Source organism: Larus michahellis, chromosome 10, assembly GCF_964199755.1.
Source record: "Larus michahellis chromosome 10, bLarMic1.1, whole genome shotgun sequence".
Lineage (NCBI taxonomy): Eukaryota > Metazoa > Chordata > Aves > Charadriiformes > Laridae > Larus > Larus michahellis.
The window spans coordinates 22171927-22199441 of NC_133905.1; the positions used below are offsets into that span (position 1 = coordinate 22171927).

General features: G+C 43.6%; 3 protein-coding genes across 18 annotated transcripts in view; 1 reads left to right on the forward strand and 2 right to left on the reverse strand.

Moving 5' to 3' along the window:
* Positions 1-220: 220 nt before the first annotated feature.
* On the reverse strand, positions 221-6975 carry MKRN2OS (MKRN2 opposite strand). Its single transcript, XM_074603036.1, has 4 exons — positions 6725-6975; positions 6342-6391; positions 5170-5332; positions 221-2278 (listed from the first exon to the last, which is right to left on the reverse strand). The coding sequence occupies exons 1-4, from the start codon at positions 6949-6951 to the stop codon at positions 2059-2061; spliced, it is 660 nt and encodes a 219-aa protein (XP_074459137.1). The 5' UTR covers positions 6952-6975; the 3' UTR covers positions 221-2058.
* MKRN2 (makorin ring finger protein 2) lies at positions 6965-20887 on the forward strand. 3 transcript variants are annotated; one of them, XR_012589362.1, is made up of 10 exons: positions 6989-7108; positions 8143-8271; positions 9926-10104; positions 10841-11145; positions 12628-12842; positions 14426-14536; positions 16694-16838; positions 17456-17713; positions 19558-19605; positions 20362-20887. XR_012589362.1 is itself a non-coding variant. In XM_074603034.1 (8 exons), the coding sequence occupies exons 1-8, from the start codon at positions 7083-7085 to the stop codon at positions 17597-17599; spliced, it is 1254 nt and encodes a 417-aa protein (XP_074459135.1). In that variant the 5' UTR covers positions 6965-7082; the 3' UTR covers positions 17600-20887. The 3 variants fall into 3 exon arrangements, 1 of the variants encoding a protein (XP_074459135.1); XR_012589361.1 differs by having other exon boundaries at positions 17456-19605; XM_074603034.1 differs by having other exon boundaries at positions 6965-7108; positions 17456-20887.
* Positions 20888-20889: 2 nt separating this feature from the next.
* RAF1 (Raf-1 proto-oncogene, serine/threonine kinase) overlaps positions 20890-27515 on the reverse strand; it is an 80653-nt gene continuing 74027 nt past the window's right edge. For all 14 annotated transcript variants that reach the window (XM_074603014.1, XM_074603019.1, XM_074603022.1 and 11 more), the window contains 4 exons: positions 27212-27330; positions 24829-24960; positions 23004-23138; positions 20890-22041 (listed from right to left, as the gene is read on the reverse strand). In XM_074603014.1, the coding sequence (XP_074459115.1) occupies positions 21901-22041; positions 23004-23138; positions 24829-24960; positions 27212-27330 (527 nt within the window). In that variant the 3' untranslated portion in view covers positions 20890-21900. The remainder of the gene's footprint in view (positions 22042-23003; positions 23139-24828; positions 24961-27211; positions 27331-27515) is intronic.

Below are 27515 nucleotides of genomic sequence, written 5' to 3' on the forward strand. Positions count from 1 at the left end.
GGTTCCTAAATACGATGTTTGCTATTGCTAAGCCATGTTTGGACAACAAACCAACCAACCCAGCAGGTATTCAGCTGTCTTTCAAGTTGAGCCAGGAGGTTTAAGTATGAGCTACGCTACATTTTAAGTATTGCCGCTTTAGATTCAGGCATTTGAGTTCCATCAGTCTTTGAATAACAGGCTTCCTTGCTTCACCGTGCTGTTAAGATTTTTTTTTAGCTTTATTTTTTTTTGCCGTGTTGTGGGAGAATACATTTGCTGCAACAGTAAGGATACATTATAGCTGGTGACAATGGCACCGTTTGGATTTCCTTTGTGCTCTTTTTCATTCACTATAAAAGAGGATTTGCCTCCTGGTCGCAGGAAGTTTTCCAGGGCTAGTAAAAATTCTGTCAACTGGGACCATTCCCACCAAACACAAAGCCACATTCTTGTTTACTTAGGCGACTTAGGTTGTAAAGCCTTGTCATGAATGCTACATACAACTCAAAGTGGAAGATCTTCTAGTCTTTGCTTTCATTTAATACGACTTCTACTGGAAAGATATAAAATGAAAATGTTAATTGCATAACAGCGTTTTCAAGCTGAACAGGTATGTATGTGTTGACTGTTCCCGGCAAGCTGCTTTATCTCTAGCCGCAGATGGCTGTACTTCGTGTTTCAGTAGTGTTGTATCAAAAAACTTCCATTAGATAGTGGTGCCATAGCACTGGTACTTGCCATTGCATTTATATTTTACCAATTAAAATACAGGACTTAAATGAAGTATGGGTTCTGATTCACTCAGAAATAGCATACCAATAGCAAACTTCTTTTGGTAAGGCAAACCCTAGCTGCAGAACTCTGACTTGCAGTAGGAGTGGGTGAATCGGAGGTCTCCAACAGCAGCCGAATTGTGCATTTCAAGCTGGTTGTCTTTATTGTGTCTTTATTATTATTTCATATGCTTTTAAAGAAGCTGTAACTTAGAATTTAGCAAGAAGTGGAAGAGCATGGAGGGGGGGGAAGTGCGTGAAGCGTGATATATGCACTAGAGAGTATTGGCGGGGGCAGAGTTAATGCAGTTTGTGTACACAAACTGCATTAACTCGATGTGGCCAAACCCCCAATCATTGATGATTACTTCTCCATCTTTGAGAAAATAGGACCTGCATCTAGACTAAAACCAGCTTTGCAGAAATTAGTAGAAGGAAAAAAAGGTGAAATGATTTTCTTAAACTAGAATGTAAGTAAATAAAGTGAAATTGCACAAAATGATGGACTGCAGAATGTTGATCTCAGCATTCACTTCTGTGTTACATACTGAGGTAGAAGTGCTGTTGCAGGGTCTTTTTAATTTTAACTTAAATTTCTTTTTGTTAAGTTCTAATATTTTAACTCAGATAAATCCTGAGGAGTCTGTTGCTTATTACAGATACTAACAGATAGAGACATTAAATTATTATCTTTTAATATAAAGCATCTGTCTTGGTTTGAGGAATAAATGTGCGAAATGTAAAGAAGAATTGGAAAAGAGATATATCTGGCAAAGAGGCTGGATTTATTTGTTGTTATATTTATTAGTAATTAAAGGAAAATAACTTTGCATGTAGTGAATCTGCATTAAGTCATGGTCTTTGGATTTCAGCAGTACGCAAGCACAAATTCCCTTTTTTCACTCATCAGTAAACAGATGTGACAGGAATAAAACATTTTGGTTTGCTACAGGTTAAGTTACCACAGTTCATTTGTTAAAACCCTTAATTACATGGCAGTTAAGATTTCTGGTATTAAGTGCCTCGGCAGAGCATATAGTGAATGTAAATAGGAAAACATTTTTCCGTATGAATAGTTCCCATAGAAATTTTCTGTAGTGTGTACATTGTATGTATGTTACTCATTCAAATGCACAAATTCAATTTCCCGATCCTTCCATGATGCGCAGGTTAACGTGTAAAGTTAATTGTGTTTTTAAATACATTAAGTAGATTGTGCACCTTAAACCCTGAGATTTGGAGTCTTAAGACTTCCTTTTCCTATTGCACGTTGCAGATGTTTTAATATAGCAACTTGTCATTTTCAGCACCGTTTTTCTTGATTGGGAAGGGGTACAACGTAGAACTCGTTAGCTGTTAGCTCCTGATGCAGAGTAATGTATTTGGAAGCTTTCTTTGTCTGCGGTATCACAAATTTCTCTGTAAATTCACTTTTACTCATTTGCTGTTTCCCTTGTGCGGCCAGTACACTGTTAATGAATGCCAGTGCATATGTGTAGCAGTTGTAGTCATGTTCTTCATACCTAGGAAAAATATCTCATTAGTAAGAGTTAGTGATAACCCATTAATTACTGCACATGGAGGAATATTTAACTGAGTGAAACAAGGAAGCGCATGCTCTCCAAGAACTATTGCCGCTTTCCTTTAATGCTGGTGCTAAATATATTCTATTCATCACAAGTTGTATTTTCCAGCCATGGAGACTAGAAACTGTATTACAAAAAAAAAAAAAAAAAAAAAGAGGGCTGCCAACTTTACAATAATGAGTTCTTATTTTTCATGCTTATTTGGCTTTTACCTTGTTAACCTCTGCTCTTCCATGTATTGTTACTCTGTTATCTTCAAAACTTCTTCCTGCAGCAGTAATGTTAATTGTGTGCCACCATGTGCACTTCTTTAAGCGTAGCATTAGCTTGGAAGCTGACTTAAAATCAAGTAAATTATATTGCTTATACGTTGATACCACTGCTACGCGGTGTGCCAGTCAAACTCCCATTGGCAATAATTTGGGCCAATCGTGCAAGGACAGAAATACTAACTGCATAGGAGTAGCCATTTAAAATGTTCTTGCCTCTTTTTCTTATTTCTCCCCCTCCCCCACTACCCTAACCTAGGAGCATATAGCAATTACCTGTTCTTTTCACTCTCGGAATGCTTCTTAGATTCTCCCAAATGTTTCACGTCGGCCACTAACAACTTCAGTAATTTATTCCAGTCCCTCCCCACGTAGTGCTGCTTTTTCCGCTGGCCCTGTGTAAGTGCGTTTGATACAGACCTGCTCGGACTCCCCTTTGCCATCTGCCTAATCCTCAAGCTTCTGTAGTTGCCTCATCCCGTGTCATTTTTCCCCTTGTTCTTCCTAGCCCCGTGACTCATTCCTTGCCTTATACTATCAGCGGCTCCGTGGGGTCACAGGGAACCTTCTGCGAGACTTGCCTGTCAGCCCTGGGAATTTACAGGGTGTTTTTGCAAGATGTGAGGACTATGGCTATCAAAAGCAACCCTGCGACCCTACGCCCGGTTCCAGACAGCTATTTTCTTCAAAGCTCTTCTGGTTTGTTAAAGGCATCTACGAGCTCCTGTTTAGTAAGCAAGCAATTTGCAACAGTATACTTACTTTACTGAAATAATTACTAAAGAAAATTAATTATGAGAAACTTCAAGAGTGGCCATCATCCCTGTGCAGTGCAAAACATCTGGAAATCGCACTGAAAAAACTTCGGCTCATCAGCTCAGGGCTGAGCCTGCAGAGCACCGCAGCACGTCTGGGTGCCTTATGTGTACACAAGTGCTTAACTGATCGGTTCCGCGATTAAGCAAAGCATGTAACTTTTCATTTTTGTTTGCAGTCTTATCTTTGTATTCATAATGCAAAAGACTGCAATACACTTCTCACTACCATCTGTGTCTTCCAGTTAGCTTCTCCTTTTTGGGCAGTATGTCTTTATATCCTGACAAGTAAAACCCAGTATCTCTCAGTAATTTAAGATCTTGTTGGTCATGGCCACGGCCGCTGTTCTTTGCTGCTGTTATGTACCATCCTTCCAGTAAATAAAAAGCAGTCAAGAAAATTAGAATCAGGCTTGGCTGATTACATGGTTACAGGATTAGTTTAGCGCAGTTCCTGTCCATTGAAAAAATAAACAGAGGAGTTAATTTAGCATCTTAACAAAAAAAAAAAAAAAGTTCAGTTTTCAGCAGTTTAGTGGTTACTGGACTATTTGTGGAAAAAGTAGGTCACTTTGTCAGGAGGTGGCAGACCAAGGAAAACCAAAGAAAAGCTTGTAGAAGAGATGCATGCATATGTCCACCTTCTACCAATGCTTTTTTGAGTCAATTTTAGTAATAACATTAAGGCACTGGGAACTGTCAGAGACACACAAATCCTGTTGGTTTTACAAGTTCCATGGACGCTTAAAAATTCTATTCTAGGTCAAATTCATCTCCTGGTACTAGGGAGATAATATATTATCGCTGACATTCTATAGTCAAGCACATACAGAATTGCTAAAACCTGCTTTCGATTTGTTGTGGGTTTTTTTTTTTTATATATAAGATGATGTCTGCGTTCATTAACTTAGACACTTCACAGAGCTGTGCTCAGACGGGCTGTTTGTGACCTGTACTGTTACTGATGAGCAGTTCGAGGACTGGTGTTTTCTTGGAGAGCAGGCTGCTTTGTCACCAGCAGGCTCGGTGATTTGGCAGCGCACGTTTTAACTGGGCTGCGCAACTTGTAACGCTGTCGTCAGGCATTAACTTCAAGGAAAGCTACAAAGAACTGAAGGTTCTCGTTGAAACATACTGGTTTAATTCAAAATATGTGGAAGTCTTTCTGTATTTAACTTATCTATCCAAAGCAATGCTACGAACCAGCTGGAAGAGCTGGAAATGAGCCAGCGTTCCCCACTTCTGATCATTGACAACAAAGAAGTCATCTGGATCTATGATCCGGGCAAGGACCCCATCGGTGTGGTCAGCCTGAAACTGCAAATACGCCTAGAATCGTTGAGACCTAGAAGAAATAATTATAGAATTGTGCCTGGACTTTTCTACTTCTGTACTCAGCAGCGTTACTCTTAAAGGTAATGTTTCATTGAACTGGTTTTTTGCACGCAAAATTCTTTTATTGCTGAAGAAAACTTCCCTAAAATGATCTCTTATTTTAGAGCTTTCGCATTCCATCAGACGAGTTTGTTACTTCCGACTTAAAAATACTCTTTTTCTGGTTAGCAAGGCCACGACGTTTCAAGACAGCCTGACAGTGTTGTTTAGACTGCTTTGTTAGAAATGTGTGTTCTAAAGGAACAAGGCTCTGCATAAACCACAACCCTCACAGGATCCAAAATGAAATAGCCCGATTTATCACGCCAGACTAAAAACTCCTGTTGCATCCAGCTTTTAAACTACATACCTGTGAGGAAGCCAGGCCTCTCCCACAGAAAATTCCTCTAGGAGCTTGTCCCACTCCTGAAGAAGCCCAAACATGTCTGGCTGTACTAGTGGGATACTAATGCACTGTTCCCATCCAGTTTCAGCTCTGTGAATGCCCTCTTCATTGTAATTATACACCACGCCTGAAAATAAAGAGCAACAGATTGTCAGGTGGCACTGCAGAATCACATCCATATCTTTTTCTTTTTCTTTTTTTTTTGGGGTGATGAAAGCTGCTCCTAGTTTTCCATACTGCCATTCTTTCTTAGGCTAGCTACCCCCTGGCTTCCCATCAGTGGCCGCCTGTGGCCACAGAGTAAGAAATGAAGCGCTTGCTTTTATCAAAAACCTGTTCTGTTTTTTACAATGTAATTGCAGATGTCTTTTTGAGTAGGAAAGCAACTTTAAGGACAACCAGACTTAGTTTTTAAACCCCCAAATTACACCACTTTTATTTTAAATAAACATCTCAAGTGAGATCTTGCAAGGTGGGCCTGCTCTAGGAGAACCTGATATGATTTTTAATGCAGGGATTTATTTATTTTTTTTATTTTAATTAGGAGTATTTTTAGAATTAGCAAAAACTGTGTTTAAGTCAACATTTCCTGAAACTTCTTTTTAAAAGCAGGCTGCCTAGGTTCTATTTTTCCCTGCGTCAAGAACAGAAGTCGCCTGTCAATTCTATCCTGTGCAGCTCCTCAGCACGAGAGGAGAGGTGTATGGCTTTGATTTGAAGCTCTGTGAGATAAGTTCTTGTACGCCAGACTTTTTGATTTTTACATGATTGTCTTTTTGTAGTGAACAGCTAAGCTCCCGGTTCTGGTACCTGCAGCATGCTGAGGAAGCGCATGTTCTTCAGCAGCAAAGCACCAGATACTTGGATGTTGCAGCATCTTGAACAGGTACCAGATGCCGTGGCAACAGCAGAGATGGCTCTCAAGTAACTGCCACGTAACTCAGATGACCACAGGTGGAGCGGCCAGACCTAAATTGGGTGTACGGTCTAAATACAAGGTATGGGAGACGGGCAGTGGTTTAAAAGGCAACAACTACAAAGTGTTTTTGGTGGTGTTAGGTTCATAGTTGGACTCAGTGATCTTAAAGGTCCCCTCCACCCTAGATGACTGTATGATTCTACAAACTACTTTTTACCGTGACTGTTGGTTATTCCCACATGAAGATCCGATTTCCCGTCGTATCCTCTGAAAGAAAGAGAGGGGTGTTGGCGATGGCCGTGAGCACTGCTCGTCCCCCTCACACAGGCCCCGACCCTCTCCCTGGCTCGGGGCAGGTGCCACCACGGCGCTACCTGGCCCCGAGGCATGGAGCGGGAGGCAAAGCCCTACTGAAAACCTCCAAAAGGCGACTTTTATTTCCAGAAAGGGGTTTGGTCAGCCAGTTCCCGGGCTGTGTAAAGGCCCTTGGCAGGGGGGTGCCGCCGGGCCTACAGGCCCGGGGCAACACAAGGTGGAAGCGGCCTTCCCCCGGGCCTCCCCCCTCGCCCGGCGGCCGCCCGCTCCCGCCGCGGCCCCTACCCCAGGAAGGTGCCGGCGGTGGGCCGCAGGAGGAAGGCGCGGGGCTGCCGGTGGCCGTGTCGGAAGGGGCTGGGCAGGCGCAGGGGGGCGGCGGGCAGCCCGGCGCCGCGCAGGGGGCGGCCGCAGGCGGGGCAGCGCGCCGGCGGCCGGCGGCAGAAGATGTCGGCCCGGCAGTGCCTCACCCGCAGGATGGCGGCCTCCGCCATGGCGGCGCTCCGCCTCGCCATGGCGGGGGCCGGCCGGCGCTCCGCCCCGCCCCGCCCCGCGGCGCGGCGGTGAATGGTGTCCGTGCGGCGGAACCCCGCGGCGCGGCGCGGGGAGCGGCCGGGTCGGGGCGGCGGGGCGGAGCGGGGCCACGATGAGCACCAAGCAGGTGACCTGCAGGTGAGTCCCCGCGGCCCGCCGGGCCCCGCCGGCCCCTCACGGCGAGGTGGCGGCGGCGGAGGCCTCCCCCGCCCGGGCCTACCCCTCGGCCTGGCCCGCCGCCTCCTCGGGCCGGCGCGGCCCCGGCAGCGGGCCCGGGCCTGGTGGCAGCAGGCGGCCGCGGCCCGGTGCCTGGCGCGGGGCTGGGGGCGGCGGCCGGGCGGGGCTGCGGACAGAGAGGTGCTGCTCCGCGGCTGGGCCGCCTCCGGCGGGGGGGCTCCCGCTGAGGGCCCAGCGCCGCCAGGTTCGGACGGGAAACGCTTTCCAGAGGTTCCTCCGGGAGCGAAAGCCGTTCGTGTCCTCGTCTTCGCTAAACAGACTGCTCTGACCAGGCCTCTGTCCTCGTCTGAGCGACACGGGACCAATTCATCTTCTAATGCCTGGGAAGACTGCACTTTTAGAAGACTTTGGTGTCTGAATTTGTGAAAATATTTACTTTACAGCCAGCTATGGCGTGTGGGATTCAAGGTCTCAGTGTTTTCAGCTCGCCAGGTGCAGGGATGAGGAGCAGCGAGACCCGGGCACTTGACCCAGGCTGCCAGGAGGATTATTTCATACCACGAATGGCACAGTCAAGACAAATGAGAAGTTTGCTGAGGAGTTCTCTCTCTGTGTCCCTTGCTGGCTGCCATCCTGAGCACTCCTCGTCCCGGTGCCGGAGCCCCGAGCCCTTCCCTTCCTCCCGCAGCCGCAGCGCTCGCAGGGTCCCCCGTTGGCTGTCCCAGCTGGGAGTGCACGGCGTCTGCTGGTGGAACGGGCTGAGGATAATCCTCATGTGTTTTGTATTGGTATCGGGATCAATACTGGTTCTTTAGTACTATTAATTATTTAGTCTTATTCTATTAATTCTGTTTATATTTCAACCCTCGTGTTTCCTTGTTTTTTCTGATTCCCTTTCCCAGGTGGGGAGGGATCATCAGGTGAGAGAATAATTGTCTAAACGACAGTAAATTGTTGTGGGTTTCTCAAGCCATAACAGCCTCCTTCTCCCCCAGGTACTACATGCAAGGAGTGTGTCGGGAGGGAAGCAAGTGTCTGTTCTCGCATGACTTATCTACAAGCAAATCCTCTACCATCTGCAAGTACTACCAGAAGGGACAGTGTGCCTATGGGGCTCGGTGCAGGTAAAGACCCCCCTCCTTTTGGAACAGTGCGTTCAGAAGAACTGGGCATAATAATCGCGTGCAGTCAGCTTTAAACCACAGGGAATCAAAGATCAAGAAAAGATAAGACTTTTTAAACGACAAAGGGAATGAAATAATGTATTGAATATGATTATTTTTTTTTCTCCCCTGACCAAAACCCACTTATGGATGCAATATTGTAGTTTTACTCTGCCTTGGCTTCAGCAATTATTTTACTCTGTAGAAATTAAGCCTCAGGTTTTACGTATGTTTTTATCCAGTTCTTATTATAGTAAAACCTATTAAATACAAAAAATAGAGCCTGCAAGTTCACATGAAATAGCACGTGGTGATATGGTTTCCTTTCCATGTGACTGCAGTGGCTGGAATTGGGCAGTGTTTCAGCAGTGCTTCTCTCAGGTCTCCTGATGTAGCTCGTAGCCTCCTTCATCCGGATTCTAATGCCCAATTTTGAGGACTTTCAGAGCAAAGTGTTTTTCTCACGCTCCCCTAGGTTTGGTGGGTCTCAAGCTGAACAGTACCACGCCTTTTCCTGAAGTCTTCCGGTTAAAACTCCTTGAGAAGTGCTCTAGGAAATACTCTGCGTTAGTTAATGTTGTTACATTCCATTGGGGATGTGCCACAGGGCAGCCTGTGGCAGCTTCATGGAAAAATTCTGGTCACGGATGAGAAGCTTGTGTTTGTACCTTCACCTGACAAGAAAGAGGGATCTGATGGCATTGCTGTGATTGCAACGGCTTAGTTATATTCCGTTTCCTTTGCTTAGTCCATGGTGCCAGACTTGGATCGGGAGATTGAACATCAGTGATTCCTGCAGCGCCTGTTAGCGGCTCACGTTGAATCAGTAACATATGATGTTGCTGACGGCCGTGTTGTTCACGGGGACCACGTCACACGCTGGCTGGACTCTAACGAGGGCTATAAAGTGTGTTGCTGTTTCAGTCCAGCTGTTTTGCTGGAGTTTGGGGCACTCGATGCTCATAAGCGATTCATGCGTATTGCATGACTGTGGGCACGTACAGGACCAGAAGCAGATACGGAGAATATTTTTGTTCTCATCAAAAATATTCTAATATTTGGGTATGTCCGTGGCTTTTCTGGACCAGCCTCTTTACTTCACTGATCGCTTCTGCTCTGCTGCCAGAGTATATTTCCGTAGCTTTACCGGTATTTCGAGTCCTTTCCTATCCCGTATGCAAATACTGCATCTTCTCCTGGGGTGTGGGAGCATGAAGTCTAAGTGTTGCTGCTTTTGCAGGGGGAGAATGAGATCACGGAACGTTGCTCCTTCCTGCGCAGTGTTCTGATGTTGCTTCTCTGAGAAATGCCAGCAAACCTGTTTGTGTGAGGAGATGACGAAGAACTGATTTAATATGCACGAGTGATGTTCTTTCAGCTATGCTGGCTGTCTCTGGAGAAGAAAATATAGGTGTGCTTTCAGAGGCATCCAATTTTTGAGACTGAGAAACCTTTTAGTCTGGCTTCTGAAAGAGACTGAGCAGTTCAGTCAACTTGTCAGAACAAAAGTAGCTATTCGGTTTCAGTTTGTTTAAATATTCATCGGGGCAGTGTCCTGCCACCGTGCCAAGTCTTAAGTCTTTGTGACGCTTGTCCTGTCTTTTTCCTCCGGCAGGTACGATCACACCAGACTTCCTGCGCCAGGGGCTTCAGCGGCCCCTGCGCCCCTTCCCCGCTCCTCGGCCGCGCTGCACAGCCCTCGCCAGCCTCCCGAGCAGAGCGCGCCCATCATCAGGAGCAAACTGCACGAGACTGGCAAGCGGGAGAAGAAAACGCTCGTGCTCAGGGACAGAAGTGAGTGGGAGTGCTGCTGTGCTCCTCCTCCTTGATGCTTGATGGGAGTCAGGTCGTCTTCCTCCTTTTATTACTTGAGTTTCGTGGGGAGCTGGAGAGGTGCAGACAGACTTCCTACCCGATGAGGCCTCTTTCCTGGAAACACTTGTGCCCGTCGGTAGCTTTTAATGACCATGTCTAGCTGACTGGCTTTTAGCCTGGTGTCCCCTGTTTTGGGGTTTTTTCGAGGGGGTATTTTTTTGGTTTGATTTGGGTTTTTTTGTGTTAAAATATCTCTGCCCCTCAGATCTTTCTGTGCGTTTTTGCTCTCAACGTGAAAGCATTTGAAATGGTGAGAAACCCAGCTGCTTTGTGGCATGTGGAGGATTGCGCCAGCCCTTAGGCCATCCGTCCGTGCCCGGCAGCGGGGGCAGAGGAGCCGAGCCCCCCACCACCTGCTTGCTCTTCCCAACTGTTCTCACTGCTGCACCGGACGGGCCAGTTGCCCTAAGGTGCAATGGGGGGTTTTTAGCCTATTTGTAAACAGAAAACAGCTGGAGAAATCTTGAAATCAAACTTTAGCTTAGTAGGTAGTTTGTGAAAATTTTTCTGATTTGTGAGTAAAAGGGGCTTAGAGACGAGAACTTTTTTTTTAAAAAACGCACCTGGTAACCATTGTAAACACAGTGTATGGAGCTACTCGTGTGGGGTTTGTGCAGGGTCTTGTATGGTTCATATTATGTTTCTGTTTCCTAAGATCTGTGTGGCTTGAATGAAGAAAAGCAGAAACCCAGTGCCACAAGCGATGGGGTGTGTTGCAGTGACCAAAACGATAATCTGGAAATGAAGCCCCATTCGTATTTGGAAGCTATTTGCAGCGGACTGGAAGATCCGGTAGCTGGAAGCTCCTGTGCGGATGGAGAGCAGCTGTGCCCTTACGCTGCGGCAGGAGCGTGCCACTTCGGAGAACGCTGCCTGTACCTCCACGGGGACGTCTGTGAGATATGCGGGCTGCAAGTACTTCACCCTTTCGACCAAGAACAGAGGAAGGCTCACGAGATGGTAATATTAACATGAAATCCGTGTGAGATTTGCTTTGCTCAGTGTAAGATTTGGTTTGTTTGCTCTAAAATTCAAGGATGTGTTTTGTAGAAGAGCCTGTGGTTCCAAAGACTTATTGTTTTATTGTTTATCTAGCTATAAGTCGATCCTAAGAGAGGTCTGTTCCAGCATCTAGGACTTAATTGGTAGTGATGGTGCAGGTAGCCTTTTACAGCAACTTCTTTTTTCCCCATTTCATCCTTCTGGGAAACTTGCCGGGAGCCTTCTCCCGGAACACCCTAAAGCTCTAAGAAAATGTCTTTTGTAGCTTACACGATGTCTCAATGGTACGTTACGTGCAGTGGGGGAGAGGAACCATGGGCTGCTGGACCTTCTGAGAGGTCGCCCTGCTGAGGGACCGCTTCAGGTGTCTCGTCTTGGTCATGACTGATGGCAGGGCAGGGTCAGGCCGGGATCAGGCTGAACGGAGTACAAAGATTTTGGAGCTGAAGTAGGAGGGCTGGAGGGAGCGGATGAGGAGGTGGCTGGGTAAAGACGGACTTAAAGGGCTGCTCTTTTCTCTGCCTGGCTACCAGATTTAGGTCAGGGCTGGTTGGGTGCAGTGGTTCTCAAGGCTGAGGAGGAGAAAGACCAGTAGTGTTGGTGGTTACTGAATCACGAGTCTCTCCAGTCTGGACTAGAATTAAGGGGTTAAAAACCTCAGGTTTAGTGCAGTTGGCATATACTTGAAAACACGCTGCTGTAGGAGTTCCCACTTCTCCCGGGAGCTTGTTGACACCTGGCAGAGTGACAGAGCACCGCCACTGCTGTCAGGCGCTCAGCTCCAGAAGCAGAGGTGTGGGTTGGATGAGAAGGTGCGGTAGTCAAAATGCTGCTACTACTGTAGAATTATTTTCTGTCCTTTTTTTTTATTATTATAATTCAAAGGCTTTGAATTTATTTTATTTGTCAAGTCCTGAGAACTTTGAAAAGCAAGAGGTAGAACTATGCAGGTATAACCAGCAGCTTACCTTGCAGTGCCGTGAAAGCGTAAATTGATTGGTGACTGTCGCTGCTGGGATACTGTGATGAGGAATGCTGTAGGAAAGCCTGCAGTAAGAGACTAGTTCCTGAGCTGGGGTAAAGCTTACTATCCGCTCCACGAGCATGGCCTTAATGCCAAGCAGAGTAACACCTTGTGCGTGGCACCCATTCTGGACCCCGAATTAGGTGGGTTTAGGGGTATTTGTGCAATACCTGTTCTGTGACAGAGATACAGTAAGGGGTAAATGCTCGGTCAGCCTTACTTCTGGTACTCCTGAAGCTGCAGAGAATGCTGAAGGGCTGAAATATGTGATTAAATTTACTGGTTTTTAAAATTATTGAAGGTAATGAGTGTACCTTGTTTTTCCTGTAGCAGAGCCTTTTCATAGACGCTTTTGTTTTACAAGGAGCAGGCTGTTATGTGGACTGCAATAACCGGTGACCTCTCTCCTATGACAGATGTGCATGGCGACATTTGAGCATGACATGGAGAAGGCCTTTGCCTTTCAGGCAAGTCAGGACAAAGTGTGCAGTATCTGCATGGAAGTGGTGTACGAGAAACCATCGGCCTCCGAGAGGAGGTTTGGGATCCTTTCCAACTGCAATCACACGTACTGCTTGTCTTGCATCCGGCAGTGGAGATGTGCCAAGCAGTTCGAGAATCCCATCATAAAGTAAGTTCCCATTAACCAGAGTCTTTTCCTTGTGGCTTGCGTCAGTGAGATGGGCTCTCCGGTGTGCTGTGGCTTGATAGCGAAACGAAACTGGTGATAAGGGAATCTGTATCTGTAAATACTAACATAGCCATTAATAAGATCTGAGCTCAGAAAATCCTGGTCCAAATGCTGGCAAATTCCAGGATGTTGGAGTGTGGCTGTGAGAAGAACTAACTACCTTCAAGACCAGCAGGATGCATCAGTTATCCTTTGGTAATGGTTTCCTTGCGTGCTGCACTCCTGTATGGGAAGAGCTTGTCCCTTTGTAACTTCGCCCTCTCTCATTGCGTTGATGGTGGGGCGAAGTGCACACGTGTGGACTCTGGGACAGCTGAGACCTTGTTGCCCTGTGCCTTTCACAGTACCCTGGGTGCAAAACCAGTAACTCCTTTTTTTTTATGTATGTGCACGATTACTGGATTTTTCTCTAAATTGTAGCTTACCCAAGCTAAATCTCCCACTAATCACGCATTTATCTGTGTCTGAGTAAATGCCTTCATCTTCTAGCTCTAAAAAATGTATTCCGAACATGGTCCTCCTCAGATGAGATGAGAATTTAAAACATCCAACTAGGGCAGTTTCCTTTTTTGAGCCTCTCTTTGAAAGCTCTCTCAAGTCAGACGCATGCTGAGGAAAAGGTGGGAAATATTTTCAGGCTGCTGCCAAAACAGACTTTTTTTTTTTTGCACAACCTTCATTATAAATGTCATTGAGGTGAACGTTAGCTCGTTGGGACGTAACGTGTATGGGAGTCCAGCTCCTGTTGGACAGGTACTGAGATATTCTGCCTGCGGTGGGGACTGCGAGCGTTTGGGATTATTTCAGAAACAGCGCCCTGGAATCTGTTTTGAGTATGGATTAAATACTAATGCAGATTCTTCAAACATGTTTTTTATATTTCTCCATAATGGTGACCATGCTGGTCGTTGTGAAGTTAATCTAAAGGAGGGACCGGGCTTAGTTGTAAAAGCCCTGCCTGCTGGGAGACGGGGTGTTCTGTGGGACTCGCGGGGAGGGGGCAGGAAGGCCTTTCCTCGGCCTGTTGAGGTACCTGAAGTTGCGTATTTGATTCTTGATCTGAGTTCCTCGTGTAGAAATCCATCTTGGAAAACCACTAAGTGAACAACTCTTCACTGCCGGTAGAAGTCAGATCGTATTTGAAAAGGCTTAGAGACCTTCCTTCGTCTTTTCTTCAAGGGGTCTGGCTTTCTGCTGCATAATAGTTACAGTTTATTTCTGCATATTGGGATTAAGAGATAAAGTTTACTTCTGCATATTGAGAAAAATGCCTGTGACTTTTGTTTGAGGCTAGAAACAAATGTGAGGTAGCACAAGCCCTGACTGTCCTGAATGGGGTTGTTTCAACTGAAACAAGTAACGAACGCGCCCATGTGCTGTAGTAACGTGGGGGGGTGTTTGCTGCTTCCCTGTGACAAACCGTCTCCCTTTCCCACGGGAGCCTGCTGTTTACCCCAGATCTATCGAGGAGTATCGCTCCCAGAAAGTAACAGAGCGTTGCTGTTTTGCCGTGATCCGTGCAGGTCCTGCCCCGAGTGCCGTGTGATATCCGAGTTTGTCATTCCCAGCGCCTACTGGGTAGAAGACCAGGAGAAGAAGAACGAGCTGATTGAAGCGTTTAAGCAGGGAGTGGGGTAAGTTCAGTAACCACAAGCGCCGTTTGCGTTGTCCTTAGGGCAGGTACGCTAAAGCTCGATCAGTCAAAGAGCCGGTATTTTTAAACTGTGCAATTACAAACACCGAGAACTCTTAATCTGTGTTAACGCTTTGTGACTGCCATGAAAGGGTCTGCCGTGTCATTCGAGATCAGAAATTATTCAAACGCGCTGTGCTCTGAAATGCTGAAGCTATTTCAGTTCACTTGCCAAAATTGGCTTCATGCGTTCTCTGTTGATCCCTTAGACATAATTAATTGCCTGGAAGGTCGTCAGTTACCGAGGAAAACAAATAGGGAAGGAAAGCATAATAGGCTCTTGAAATTCGGGATGAAAATTCACGGGGCTTTTGTAATGGCTTCAGGAAATGGAAAACACTACATGACTGCATTCCTTTTAATTGGTTAATAACGATGTTCCCAGTTCGTGGAGTGCTGGGAGAGGTCTGACAACAGGTAGTTTTACAGCAGCTTTGCAAAGCTGTGCTTGCCTGGAACGTGCAAGGGGTACGTAGTTCTCAGAGCGGGAAGATACCATTACTGAGCTCCTTCCTCGCTCTTGTTAAAGCAAACGAGCTCTGCTTGACCCGAGCGAGCGGTGACTGTTTTGCTGAAGGTTGTGCAGCTTTTATTCTGTGGTGGGCACCAAACTTTAAACGCGCTCTTTGGTGTATAGAAGAAAATAGGCCTGCCTTACATCCACGCGTAGCTGGTGCTGCTAAAGCTTTTCAGCTGCTTTAAATCTCTGAAGTCCTGTTATAAAACAGCAGCAGAGTTGTTGAAAGCCATACTGCTCCGTTAAATGTTTAATCCAGTGCCGTGTCGTGTTTTATCTTGTAGTCAGGCAAAATATTCGAATAAAATTAATCACTATAAACTGAGGTTCTTCAGCTGCGGTTTGTTTTCAGTACCCTGTTGCTGGTGTGTTTTTTCATTTTAATTCTCAAGGATTTAATGAATTGAGGGTAGAAAGTTGCGCTCAGAAGCGTGGTGCAGTTGTAAAGGGGCATGTCTCAGTGAGGTCAGCTTCTGTGCTTCTGGGATGGAGGTGTCGGGTTGTGTTGGGAATTGGGTTTGGCTCTTGTCAACCTGTTGTACAGAAGAGAATATACAAAAAGGGTTTTGCTGAAGAGCTCTGCCGAGGCTCGTACATCGTGCTGTAGATAGGACGTCTGTACCAAAGAGGTTTTTAGGGACAAACTGACTTGGCAGCCAGTTGAACTTGAGACTTTTGTATTGCATGGAATGACAAAATGCTAATAAAGGTGGATCTAAGGGAAGAGCAGGGGTCCCGCGAGCACAAATCCTTTCTGATTTATACACCAGCGCAGGGTGAAAAAAGTCCAACCTAGAAAGGTGGGAGGCAGAGACCACCTGAGCTCCGAACCAAGGCAGAGACATTCCGCTTTTAATGCACTGCCTGGCTGGGGGGTTTGGTTGTTGGTTTTTTTGGTTATTGTTGAGCTTTCTTCTCCATTTAGTTGCTATTTGAGAGACTGTAGATTTGGCAGGTGTCTCAGGACTCCGTGTGCATTAAGTTTACAAGTTCAGTTGCATTTTCTCTGTAGTTTCCTCTGTAGATGTTTTTCATTGTACGCCAACCCATCAACTCCCCCAACCTGAGTACGGTTGTGCGCCTGTTGTAAGGAACACCTTCAAAAAATGTGCTACACAGCTAGAACGGCTTGCTTGAACAGCAGAGCTGATGGAAAGTATTGTCATAGAACTTCCAAAGGAGATGGTGAGGGGAACTGGTTCATAAACGGGTAGCTGCAGAAAAGCCAGGGGAGGAACGTTGCTAGAAAAATAGCAACGGATTTGTTCATTATGATGAAAATGCACGTGTAGGATCAATGACATGCTATGAACCCCCTTCACATTCTGTGTCTTAAAGATAGTTTAATTGTTTTGACTTATGATGCTGTTCTTTTATGTATTTCTTTGTTTGCTTTTAATAATCTTTCCCATCTATTTTGACTGCTGTCAGTTAGGGAACGGGAGAGCACAACTCTGTGCTAAGAGGAGCAGAACTTGGCATCCCTGACCCAGGATGCGATCAGCAGCCAGGGAGCCTGGACTTGATCTACTTCCTTACCAGCTGAAGGCAGTAACTCTCTCTTTTTTCTAATTAAATCAGGAAAAAGCCCTGCAAGTACTTCGAACAAGGGAAAGGAACTTGCCCGTTCGGAGGGAAGTGTCTTTACCTTCATGCTTATCCAGATGGGACACGAGCTGAACCTGAAAAACCACGGAAACAGCTCAGCTCTGAGGGGACTGTGCGGGTAAGGGAATGCTCCAGTCAAGTGTAATTAAAAACATGTTTTGAATTTAACGTGTACAACTTAAATACGTTTCATACCATGCATGGCCTTGGAGAAGTGAAGAGGACATCCCTCACCTTTTCTTGAGGCACAGGTTTGTTATTAGGGAAAGGAGAAGGCACCTTTTATTTAATAGCAAAAGTTTATTATCTGTTATTTCTTCAACCAGTCCTTCTCACGGCAAACCTTTCTTCAAAGGAATCCTGCTCTTAAAGTATTAAAACCTCATCATCTCACTTGCCTGTCTATAGCTGGCCATAAGACCCGCTACAAAGGTTAAAGCCGCCTCAAAAACTCGTTATGGCTTGGCCAGCACCCCAGTGGCGATACAGCTCGTTAGTACAGGCTCGTTTCACCTCCCCGTGTTCATACTCCAATGCTAAAGGGAAGGGCTGGCACCTTGCATTGAACAGCGAATGTTGCTGAGAGTGCTGATAAATCCTGGCACAAACCCAGCTTTTGGGCCTCAACTTCTGAGGGTTTTTTTAATGAAGAAATAAGACTGAGAAGGGAAGATACGTTGCGGGGACTGGGGCAAGCACTGCTTCATGCTCAGGCAGACTGTCTTTTTATTCCAGTTCTTCAACTCTGTTCGGCTGTGGGACTTCATTGAGGACAGAGAAAGTCGGACTGTGACCAGCACAGAGGACGAAGTAACAGAACTGGGAGACCTTTTCATGCACCTTTCTGGGGCTGATGAGGATTCTGCTACTTCTCAATAAAGAGAACCAAAGGTGCCGCCGTCTCTGGCGAGCGAGATGATGATTTAGCCACGCTTTTACTCTCTGCAGCACAGTCAGAGTGAATGTGCCCTGTGGTTTACTTGTGCAGTCCTGGTAAAGTTTTCAGATAGTTTTTGTATGGCTAAACAAAAATCCTAAAATATATTTAAAAAGTTAAAATGATTGCATGGAAAAAAAAAATCCCTTAATCGAGAGAGGGTTTTCTCCCTCTTTGGCCTAACATACGCTGTCTTGTGAGCCGAGTGGTCGTGTAAATACAGCTCCTCCTGCCATTTAAAGCTTAAGCTGGTCAAAACTTGCTAAATCTATTTTGGGTGCTTTTTTTTTTTTTTTCTTCTCCACTAAATCAACTAAACATACATCCACAAAACCCCACTGGGAAGAATGGGCAGCGTACCTTTTTCTTCCTTAAAAAGGAGATTTACGAACCAATATACTATACCTCAGAGTTCAGAATCCAGTTTGCTGTGTTCGTACAGCGAGCGGTGCAGGGGCGGGGCCTGGGCGCTGCCTGGCTCTCAAAGACTCTGCAGGTCTTTGGGTTTTGGCTGTTTTTTAAAATAAAGTGTCTCTTGGCAGGAAGCGTCCCTTACAGCACCTGTTATAAGCAAATACAATACAGACAGAGCAACACTAAGTTACAGCACAAACTGGATTTTGGGGAACTGTATAATGAAAGTAGTTACTTTGAATAGTCATTGCAACAGTAATAGTTAAATTTTTGTTCAGTTTAACTAGTTGAAATGTATTTAATGGGAAGGGAAACCTTGATTTGGTTAAATGAAGTAGCCAAAATTAAATGAAGTAACTAACATAATTTTCTGATCTTCTTATGTCAGTGATCTTAATAGTTTGCAACTCTACAACATTGTTTCTTTTGCAACTGGAATTGTTTTTTGTAACTGCTGCTTTTCTTAACCGTGTGGCCGATAGTCCGGCTGTTCTATCTGCGAGAGGGCCCTTTCTGACGTGGTAATAGTGGTAGAACAGCCCCATTTCCAGGGGGGAGGCTCCCTCAGCCTGGGCGCAACTGAAGAGGCTTCTGAGTAACAGCATTAAACCACTGCAGGACAAGCAGAGTTCTCTCAAGCACATTCAGAATACACTCGTACAACAAGCAGAGGGCCAATTTAAGCGATGGCTTGAGGATGAGGCAGACTGCGTACCCTTGAGAAGCTGCTTGTCTGCTTAAAGATTCGAGCATTGCAGACAGCTTGATTGTTGAGACAACAGAAATTGTTTGTATGGCGAAGCAAAGTCTATCTACAGACACTTGTGCAAAACCCCTACGTCAGCAGGGCAAACAGGGCACCGCTTTGATGGTTAGAAACTAGGACCTGGGTCACTGTCATAAAGCAAACAGCAGGAACCTTCATCTGGGATTCAGACAGTGTTAAATGGCACCAAATCGGTGACTCCGGGATTATCCGCTCATCTCTTGGTTGGCATTTCTGGGTCAGAACTGAAGCTGCGCACCATTCCAGATGGAAGTACTGCATTTCTGTAAGGGTTCCAACAGAAGAGGGGGAACTCCCCCATCTCAAATTGAACATGCAAATTCTGCTCTCTGTTCTGACCTAGGAAATGTAACGTTTCCACAATTATTTCCAGCCTAAAGTTAATTTTTAACAACGCTTCCTGTGAAGTCAGGCCTTAGCTTGTTGCTATCTGTAACCCCTTACTTACCAGCTTCTTTTTAAAACGGGCATACGAAGGCACCAGTCAAGGTCTTACTCTTGTAAGTCATATTAGTGTAATTCTTCATCGCTAATTACAAAGGTGAAGGAAGATTCCCTAAGCGAGATGTAGTACTGCACAATGGATGTTCAGGAGCTCGTGCCCAGACATACTATTTACCCCAAAATCTTGCCTACCCCTTAGCGTCCCTGCTGAAGCTTGGTTCGAGCTGGTCTTGCACACCTTTTTTTTTTTTCCAGAGAGAAGTATTTTCATGAGGGTGTTTGCCTGAAGATGACATAAACCAGGTAACAACTGTCTGAAATTAAAAAGATAACTTGTTTTGCAAAGCTGCCTAGGGACAACAAAAAGAGAAGTTTTCACGTCAGAGCAGTAAGACCTAGAAACTCAGGCCTTTTAAACTCTTCACTTAGCAGCTTTCATTTACTTTGACATCAAATGCTGGTCAAAATAAGTCTATTTTCGAAAATATTTTAATTTTTCAAGAGACACTGTTTTTAAAATTAGGAGTTAATTGTTTCTTTTTGGAAATCAGAGCTAAAGTAAAAAGCAGCTTACCCTTTCTCCTCCCCCCCGCTCTTCTTAAACTCTTTCTTGTTATAATGAAGGTTTAACATGAGAGATAAAATAGTTAAAATACCAAGCATATTATTAAAAATAACACAGAACTACATGCAACAGTTTCCTTCAACCCTCAATTTACTTTTTAGCAAGCAAATTTTATGGTCGTGCTCAATTATCACCTAAAGATTAATATTCTAGTTATATCATATTCTGAGGACAAACAGCCTAGATACTATTTTTTAAGTATGTCCTGGCTTACGTACTGCAAGTTCCTCTCTTCCCTTTCATAAGCGCTTTGCGGGTTCTTTGCTTGCTGCAAATAAGAAGCCGAAATGGCTATTTGGACATTATAGGCAATTAAGAGTTGTACATATAAGCTGTCAAAATTCACAGCAAAATTATTTTGCTTAACAAATTTTAGGCAGCGGTTTAAATCAAGCTAACAATGGTTACAGACGTCTTGTCTCTTCCCTCGCCAGACCTCAGCCCTGGAGTCCGATGGGAGCCCCATACTTTATACACAGAGAGAGACACAAAATCCCAAGCTTCCAGTCCAAGAATGGAAACTTGGCCGCCGCTCTTTCCCTAATCAACATATTTAAATAGAAGGCTATTTAAAAAACAAATTCTTAGATTAAACCACCTAATTTTTGTCATCTGTGGAGTTCAGCCAAGACAAACCACTCGCTTCTACCCAAGTAAACACCAGGTTCACAGAAGATAAAATGCAGAGCAAAGCCGGTGCAGTTCAATAGCTTGGTAGTACCTCAGCATAATGTAGATGCTGCTGAAAGATTCCTACAGTAGAATAAAAAGCATATTGTAAAGAATGTGATTGGAAACCTAAAGGTCATCATATCAAGTGTGTTTTTACTTGAACTGCTATTATCTATCCCAGTAACTTTTAAAAATTATTTGGAATGTCATTTTCTGAGGTTTTTCAAATCTAGATGTACATGTCAGAACTACGGTTTACTACATTAAATGATGACATTGAATCTTAAACCTAAAATTTAATTTATTTTATTAAAATAAGATAATCAGAAGAACCTTGGCTTACAATAAATGCATTTTCTCAGGAGCAATAAAAACAAAATTAAAACCCAAATCAGCAAGAAAAACTGTATATGCTCAGTTTCCTCTTGATAGTGCATCTCTTGGACGACAGCTTCAGATGGGATGAAGACTACGCTCATTTTGCAGAAGTATACGGGTAATGTTAATTAGCCTCTTCTCTGCCACAAAAGCCCATCTTTCCGCACTTACCACCTCCTTGGGCTGCAAGAAACAAGTCACTAGTACCAAAGTAAAGCTGCTTAAGTTACTGAAGATGACCGTAGCAAGACTGGCTAGCTTCCTTCTCTGAGCAGTACAGTTCAGAATATATTCCATTCTTTTGCAAGAGTTTTTCTTCTATGTGCAAAACTATTGCAAAACTATTTTGTGTTGAATTAGCATTTTAACTTATTTCATTGGCTTGATGAAAGCTCTTAGGCAGGAGCTGATTTCCAGAAAGTTGTTTTTTTTCCTTTTCCCTCAGTCTTGTTTGCAGATAACCCATTTCAGGCAAAACTCCCCCAAATCGAAGTGGCACATGGCATGGGGCAATCAAAGAGCACCGTAATGCATCGTCTTTCCTCAACGCCGAGGCAAGCCATTCTGGCTGTAAAATACATCAACAGATTCAAATCAATCCAGAAACACTGCCAAAGAAACATCCATCGCTTCTGTGTATGGGAAAAATAAGGCTCAAGTGCATCTATTAAAAAAATAGTAATAGATCTCTTGATTTATAGTCTGTTAACTATCCCAGTAAAAGAAACTGTAGAAAAAGGCAATGTGGAGCTGTGTCCCTGCAGGGTAAGAACTGCAGAAATCCTTAGCAGCTTGTTCTTAAAACTGGGAGGCAGGTAATCCTGCTGGCACTCATCCTGTACACTGAGGCATTAAAAGCACAACTTCTGTCACTCCTGTTCCTTTCCCACCACTGGAGAGACCAAGGGGAGGGGAGCACGATCCTAGAACACGGGCAGTCTCGTGGATGTTAATGTGCAGGAATTTATGTCCTCTGTGTGGGCGGCACGATGCAGAGATGGTTCGGAAGCACTCCGGTTGATTTTGGGTAAAGAATGTTGCAACAATTCAATGGATGACAGTATCTGAGAGAAACACAAAATAAGAAGACGACATGTTAGGAAGAGCCGCTTGTCTTTTTAAGTATTCCGCTGTCACTTATTATAGGTTTAAGCATATCCTTTAGACCAACAATATACTGTGTGGAGACACTGAAACCCACACTCTAGGAATATGCTGTAGCGTTTCACTGCTGTGAGGAGTCTGAGTTTCAGAGGACGGGAGGATACTTTTCATTAGTTCACAGACATCATCACCAATTAACAAGCAACTATGCAGTTCTCCAACAGAGTAACAGGGAAAGAACTGCATCTTCTGCCTAACGGTCTGTTAAAAACCAAGATTTAGAAAGAACTTCTTAAATGATAAAAGTTATACTTGATTGTAACAGCAAAAAGTTATTTTTCCAAAATCTGCTGATACTTAATTCCAGCTATTTAATGAGTATAAGAAAGTACCTTCATCATCCTCATAGTGACAGGAAAAGGTAAAGTATCCTTTGTAAAAATGCCAAAAATTGCTACGTGAATTTAAATCCCCCAGTGGATTTTCTTTGCTTGTTCATGGATGTGGGGAAGGAAAGGAGGATTGGTCTCTCATTTCCCTCCAACCTACACTAAAATGTAAAGGTAAAGATAGATTTGATTTTTACTGGGTTAGGGCTTGGGGTTTTTTTTTGCGAAAACGGGTTGGCTGTTGAAAAGCAAACTGCTGTGGTGTTAGTCTAACACTGCTTCAGTCTGCATGCATAATATTTTTTAATTACCTTTACAGGAATTATGTACTATCAGAATAGTGAATTGCCTAAGGGAGATCGGTTATGAAAGATGCACATATGAACAAAGACAAAAACCAGGAAGCGGGCTGCACTTCATTCCTACATCCACCTTCAGTTTCTCAACCAAAGCTTATATCCCTGTAGAATGTTTTGTGTGCTAATGGCTGTTTATAAAACACTCTGAAGTTGTTACATGCAGGAAACACTTACTTGTGGAAACAGAGGTCGTTCTTCCCTAACTTTCTTCAAACAATCTGCTACAAGCCTCTTCATCGCTTTGGGGCAGTTCTTGTACAATTTGCTGAGGTCTGGAGAAGCATACCCCCGGCCAACCATGAAAATGATCTGAAAAAGCAGCAAGTAGCAGAAAACCGAAGTTGTAAAAGTTGTTTCAGTGGTCAATAGCTTTAGCATCCCAAAGTGACTAAACCCAAGTACCAAAGGCACGCACACCAGCAGGTACTTGTAGATTTGTCCCAATTAGTTAACCAAAACAATGGTCCTGCTTTTGTATAACGTAGGACTTGATGGAGCGACACTGGGGTTTGTAATGCTCAACAACCGAAGGCAACATTGCACTGGGAACGGAACAGGAGATACTATGTGACACAGCCGTGACACGGCAAGTTCCTTCAGTTGAAGGCTGCAGTGACAAAGGGTCCTGGATTTGAGCAGTTCTAAGCAGCCAATTTGGCACAACAGCTCAATCCCTCCGCACAACTGTATTTTCAGGTATCTGTAAAATCTGTTGCAGAAGGAGATGTACAGCCAGCAAGCTGAAAGAGATCATCATCACTAATGCAGCAAAAAAGGAAACGGGGTTTGGTTTGTTTTGAGACAATAAAAGACATCATTAGTGTTGGAAAATAAATCTTCTGGTTTAGTCCAAGTTAATCTGCTCATTGTTTAGCATTTTCATCAGGCTTCCAGTAACCTTAATAGCTGACTATTTAGTATTGGTACGACTATTATCTGGTAAAACGGTAGTAGGCTTGGTTGGTTGAGGGGATTTTGTTTCTTTTTCAACTAATACTGCCTCAGGAAAAAAATAAAAAAGGAAAAGGTCAATATAATGTTGCTAAAATAAGGTCTCAGTGTTGTTCTCCAGGAAATAGTCTATCCCTCCCCAGAAAACATACTTGAGGGGCAAGCGTTGCATGTTTTGTGACAGTAAGGATTATTAAAGCTTGCATATAATTTCAGTATTATGAATTAAAACTAATTCCAATATCCCAAGTTGCAGACAACCTTAAAAATAAGAAAAAATTCCTTAACAGAACTGGCCTCTTCTCCTTGGAATACAGACTGTCTAACATTAATAGGGGCTAAAAACTAATCATTTGTCCCCATACACGTACACTGCTCATTAGTAGATTTTAATTTCAAAAAACCAAGAAAAAAAACACAAACCACAACTGAGGATCAGCAAAACAGAGATCAAAGAGATCTAACAGCCTTAAGTTCATGCCCTACAGAACGATTTAGCTCTACACTTGCTAAGCCAGAAAAAGCATTCACATGAAGAGAACAGTTGAGGTCTCTGGCCTTAATCTGCTTTATAATAATGGTTAACTGACGAGGTAAGATTACACTTTAGTAAAGACTAAATCACACAAACTAACATTCAATACTAAAAGGTTTGACAATAGCCACTATTTCTTTTCACTTTGTAAAAAGCACAGAATCTAATTTTGCTGATAGAAGAACAGCACATTTAACATTAAAAGGGAAATTTCACATAACTGCCAAAATATAAACCAAGATTTTACTGATGTAGCAAAAGCTTTAATCCATAAATAAATTAACAGGGCACTTAAAACATTTATAAAAAAGGAATTTTTTTTTCCTTTAAGTAACTGTCACTGTCAATATTTAAGTAAACATTCAATTACACAGATTTAATGCTGAAACAAATCACGTCATAAACAACTTTTCAATTCTGGGTTTGCATTTGCCTTTATATTACGTTTCTTGAAGACAACAAAGTGTACTGTGCCCAGAAATAAAATGCAGTGTTCTAAGGAATGTTCTGTACCTGATCTCGGTTGTTTATGTGGGAGTATGGCAACTCTCCCGTCATTAGTTCATATAATACTATTCCATAGGAGTAGACATCTGACTGAAAACTAAACGGGTTACTGTCCTGCATCCGTATCACTTCTGGTGCCTGCAGGAGGAGGAAAAAAAAGAAACAAGTTATGAGGAGTATCAGTAAGAACTTAGAAACAGAAAGGAGAAGAAAAGGGGAAAACGCTTGGGAAGCGGAGAGTGTGAGCTCAACCAAAAAGCAGTGACCAAAGGACACCTCAAAACCTTTGATAAATTTTACCTAAGGCGCTGGAAAAGCTCAGGCAATGCTACTCTACGTCGTATTAAAAAAAATAAATAAGTCACTACAATTGCAAGTAAACAAAAAAGCAACGCTTTAACTCAACAAGCATTTTACCGCTAGAAAAATTATTATCATTCCGATTTGCAATATCTATTGACTTTTGTTACATCTTACATACAAGTGAGTCTGAATCTCTCACCATCAGTTCTTAAACAGGTATTGATGTTAAAGGGGAAAATACAAAATTCTGATACAGACCTAATCTCTTGTAAAATTAATACCAAAACATTTATGTGAAATGTGAAAGCCAAATACGAAATGGCATGTATTGAAGATCGGGGAAGAAATGCAAGAGCATTCTTGAATCTTTGCAGAACAAAGCAAAATTATGAAATTAAAGAACTTAAAAGAAACACTGTTGAATGATTTAATAAAACAACATATAAACCATCAAAACATCTTTCCTGTTGACTCAGATGTTTTTTCCCCTAAAGAAGTCCCTCAGAATTACTGAGCAAAGGACTAGTTAAAGTGCAACAACAAAAACTCAGTAAGAGATATCAACTTTCAAGGAAACAGAATGAGCCTCCCCTTCTACGTAAGACAACTCAGCAAAGATGTCTATAAATGATTAAAATGAAAAAAAACTGCAGGCAGCAAAAATGCAGGGTTTATTTCTGAGATCTTTTTCATGTACATAAGCATAGTATTAGGTAAGTTAGTTTTAAAACCTTTTACGCAAAGCTGCAAAAAGCTTTGGCTTTTTGTATTTATTTCTTTTTAAAGAAAACAACTGTTTCTGGTTTTGTTTCAGGTGACTTGTGTATTTTATATGTCCCAAACAAATGTTGGCCAAGCGTCCCGATACTCTGAATGAACGTTTCCTGACTTTTCTCAAAATACAAATACTTGAGTAACAATGAAGGCTGCAAGCCTAGTAATAAGGAATAATTTTTGAAAAGGAAAACCTATTTCAAGTAACATGTACCGCTCATTCAGTGCTAAATATCAAAAGATTTAAAATGTACTAATATGTCAGCATTCAGCAAGTAGTTTTTATTTGGTTACGCTTCCCTGAAGTACCTGCCCCAAGTGCTGCTGCATGCCCTACCTGGGAGTTAGAACATACTGGTGATCAGTCTACAGGCTGCATTTAAGTAAACTGCAGAGTACTAACGAAAATGGGTCAAGTGAAACTCAGCAAAATATTTTATTTAATACCAGTGCTAAATAAGACATTCTTGCATAATTTCCATGATGATTTTTAACCTGGTAACAGGCACTGTTCCACTTTTGCTATTTACTCTATTGAAGTCGCACATTTGAAAAGTTACTAAGCAGATTTTTCTCCAGGTGATTTTTGGAAGGAAAATTGTGAAACTGCCTTTTAAGTTCTGCCAGAAGTTAAACATAAAGGCAATTGTTGGGATCGTCCTCTCAGACAAGGAGTTTGCAGTAACAATTCCAAAAGAAACTCCGTAAACTTTCCAGGAGAACTTGAGACAGTGTTTATCAAACGTCTCACCACAGCACCAAAGATGAATCCTGCTCATTCCCACACCTCAAGAAGCTCTCCCTATCCTTTCCCTGATCACCTGCCAAAGCTGCTGAAGTGCGTGCGAGAAGGGATGTTGCCAAGTGCCGAGCAGGGGAAGAAGAGGCCGCAATGAAGAACATAGGGAAAGAGGGTCTCACTGACCCCACAAAGCCACCATTAGGCAGATTAAAGCCTGCTCTCCGGCAAGACAAGCCCATTTGGGTAAGGCAGGATTACAGCAGGAGAAGGGCTCTCCTCTTCCCTCGGAACAGCTCCCTGCAATTCCACGGACTGCCCTCTCTCTGTGCTAAATATTTAAAATAACTCCAAAAATTAAAAGGAGAATCCGTAGGTCAATGGCGTCTACTTTGGACATTTAAGCACTTCAGCACTTTTAACTTTTCCTACAACTGGAATAAAAGTCCAGAGAGTACTAACAGTGTCTGTTGATTCATTTAGATTTAAAGCTTTAAGACAGAGTTCAACTGATAAAACACGTATGAACAGAATGAAAGCCAGCTCTTCAAAAGCAGCGAGCTGTTTGCTCACCATCCACAGGATCGAGCCAGTGGGCTGTTCCACCTGTTGGGATCCGCTCCACCTCGACTTTACAGTTGCCAGACCAAAGTCTCCTATTTTCACGGTGAGGCCTTCATGAAGAAATATATCTAAACGTTTGTTAAAGAAATTCTGTAGATAACTTTAGTAAAGCATTCTGAATTTTCTGACACGGTTACCAAGTGCCTGGTTAGGTTACCACAAATGCAAGCCAACTACCCAAGAATGTTGCTATTTAAACCTCTTACCAGTTGTATCTTCAGCAGAGGAAAAGTAATTTTATGGCATCCATATT

What these genes read in the sequence shown, in the direction of transcription:
- MKRN2OS (XM_074603036.1), bottom strand. Translation starts at nt 6,951, where the DNA reads ATGGCGAGGCGGAGCGCCGCCATGGCGGAGGCCGCCATCCTGCGGGTG. An exon ending in ACCGCCGGCACCTTCCTGGG is followed by an intron (nt 6,392 to 6,724) that starts GTAGGGGCCGCG and finishes TCTTTCTTTCAG; the next exon opens with AGGATACGACGGGAAATCGG. An exon ending in GAGGCCTGGCTTCCTCACAG is followed by an intron (nt 2,279 to 5,169) that starts GTATGTAGTTTA and finishes TATTTTTCCTAG; the next exon opens with GTATGAAGAACATGACTACA.
- MKRN2 (XM_074603034.1), top strand. Translation starts at nt 7,083, where the DNA reads ATGAGCACCAAGCAGGTGACCTGCAG. An exon ending in AGAGGAAGGCTCACGAGATG is followed by an intron (nt 11,146 to 12,627) that starts GTAATATTAACA and finishes CTCCTATGACAG; the next exon opens with ATGTGCATGGCGACATTTGA. An exon ending in GCGTTTAAGCAGGGAGTGGG is followed by an intron (nt 14,537 to 16,693) that starts GTAAGTTCAGTA and finishes TAATTAAATCAG; the next exon opens with GAAAAAGCCCTGCAAGTACT.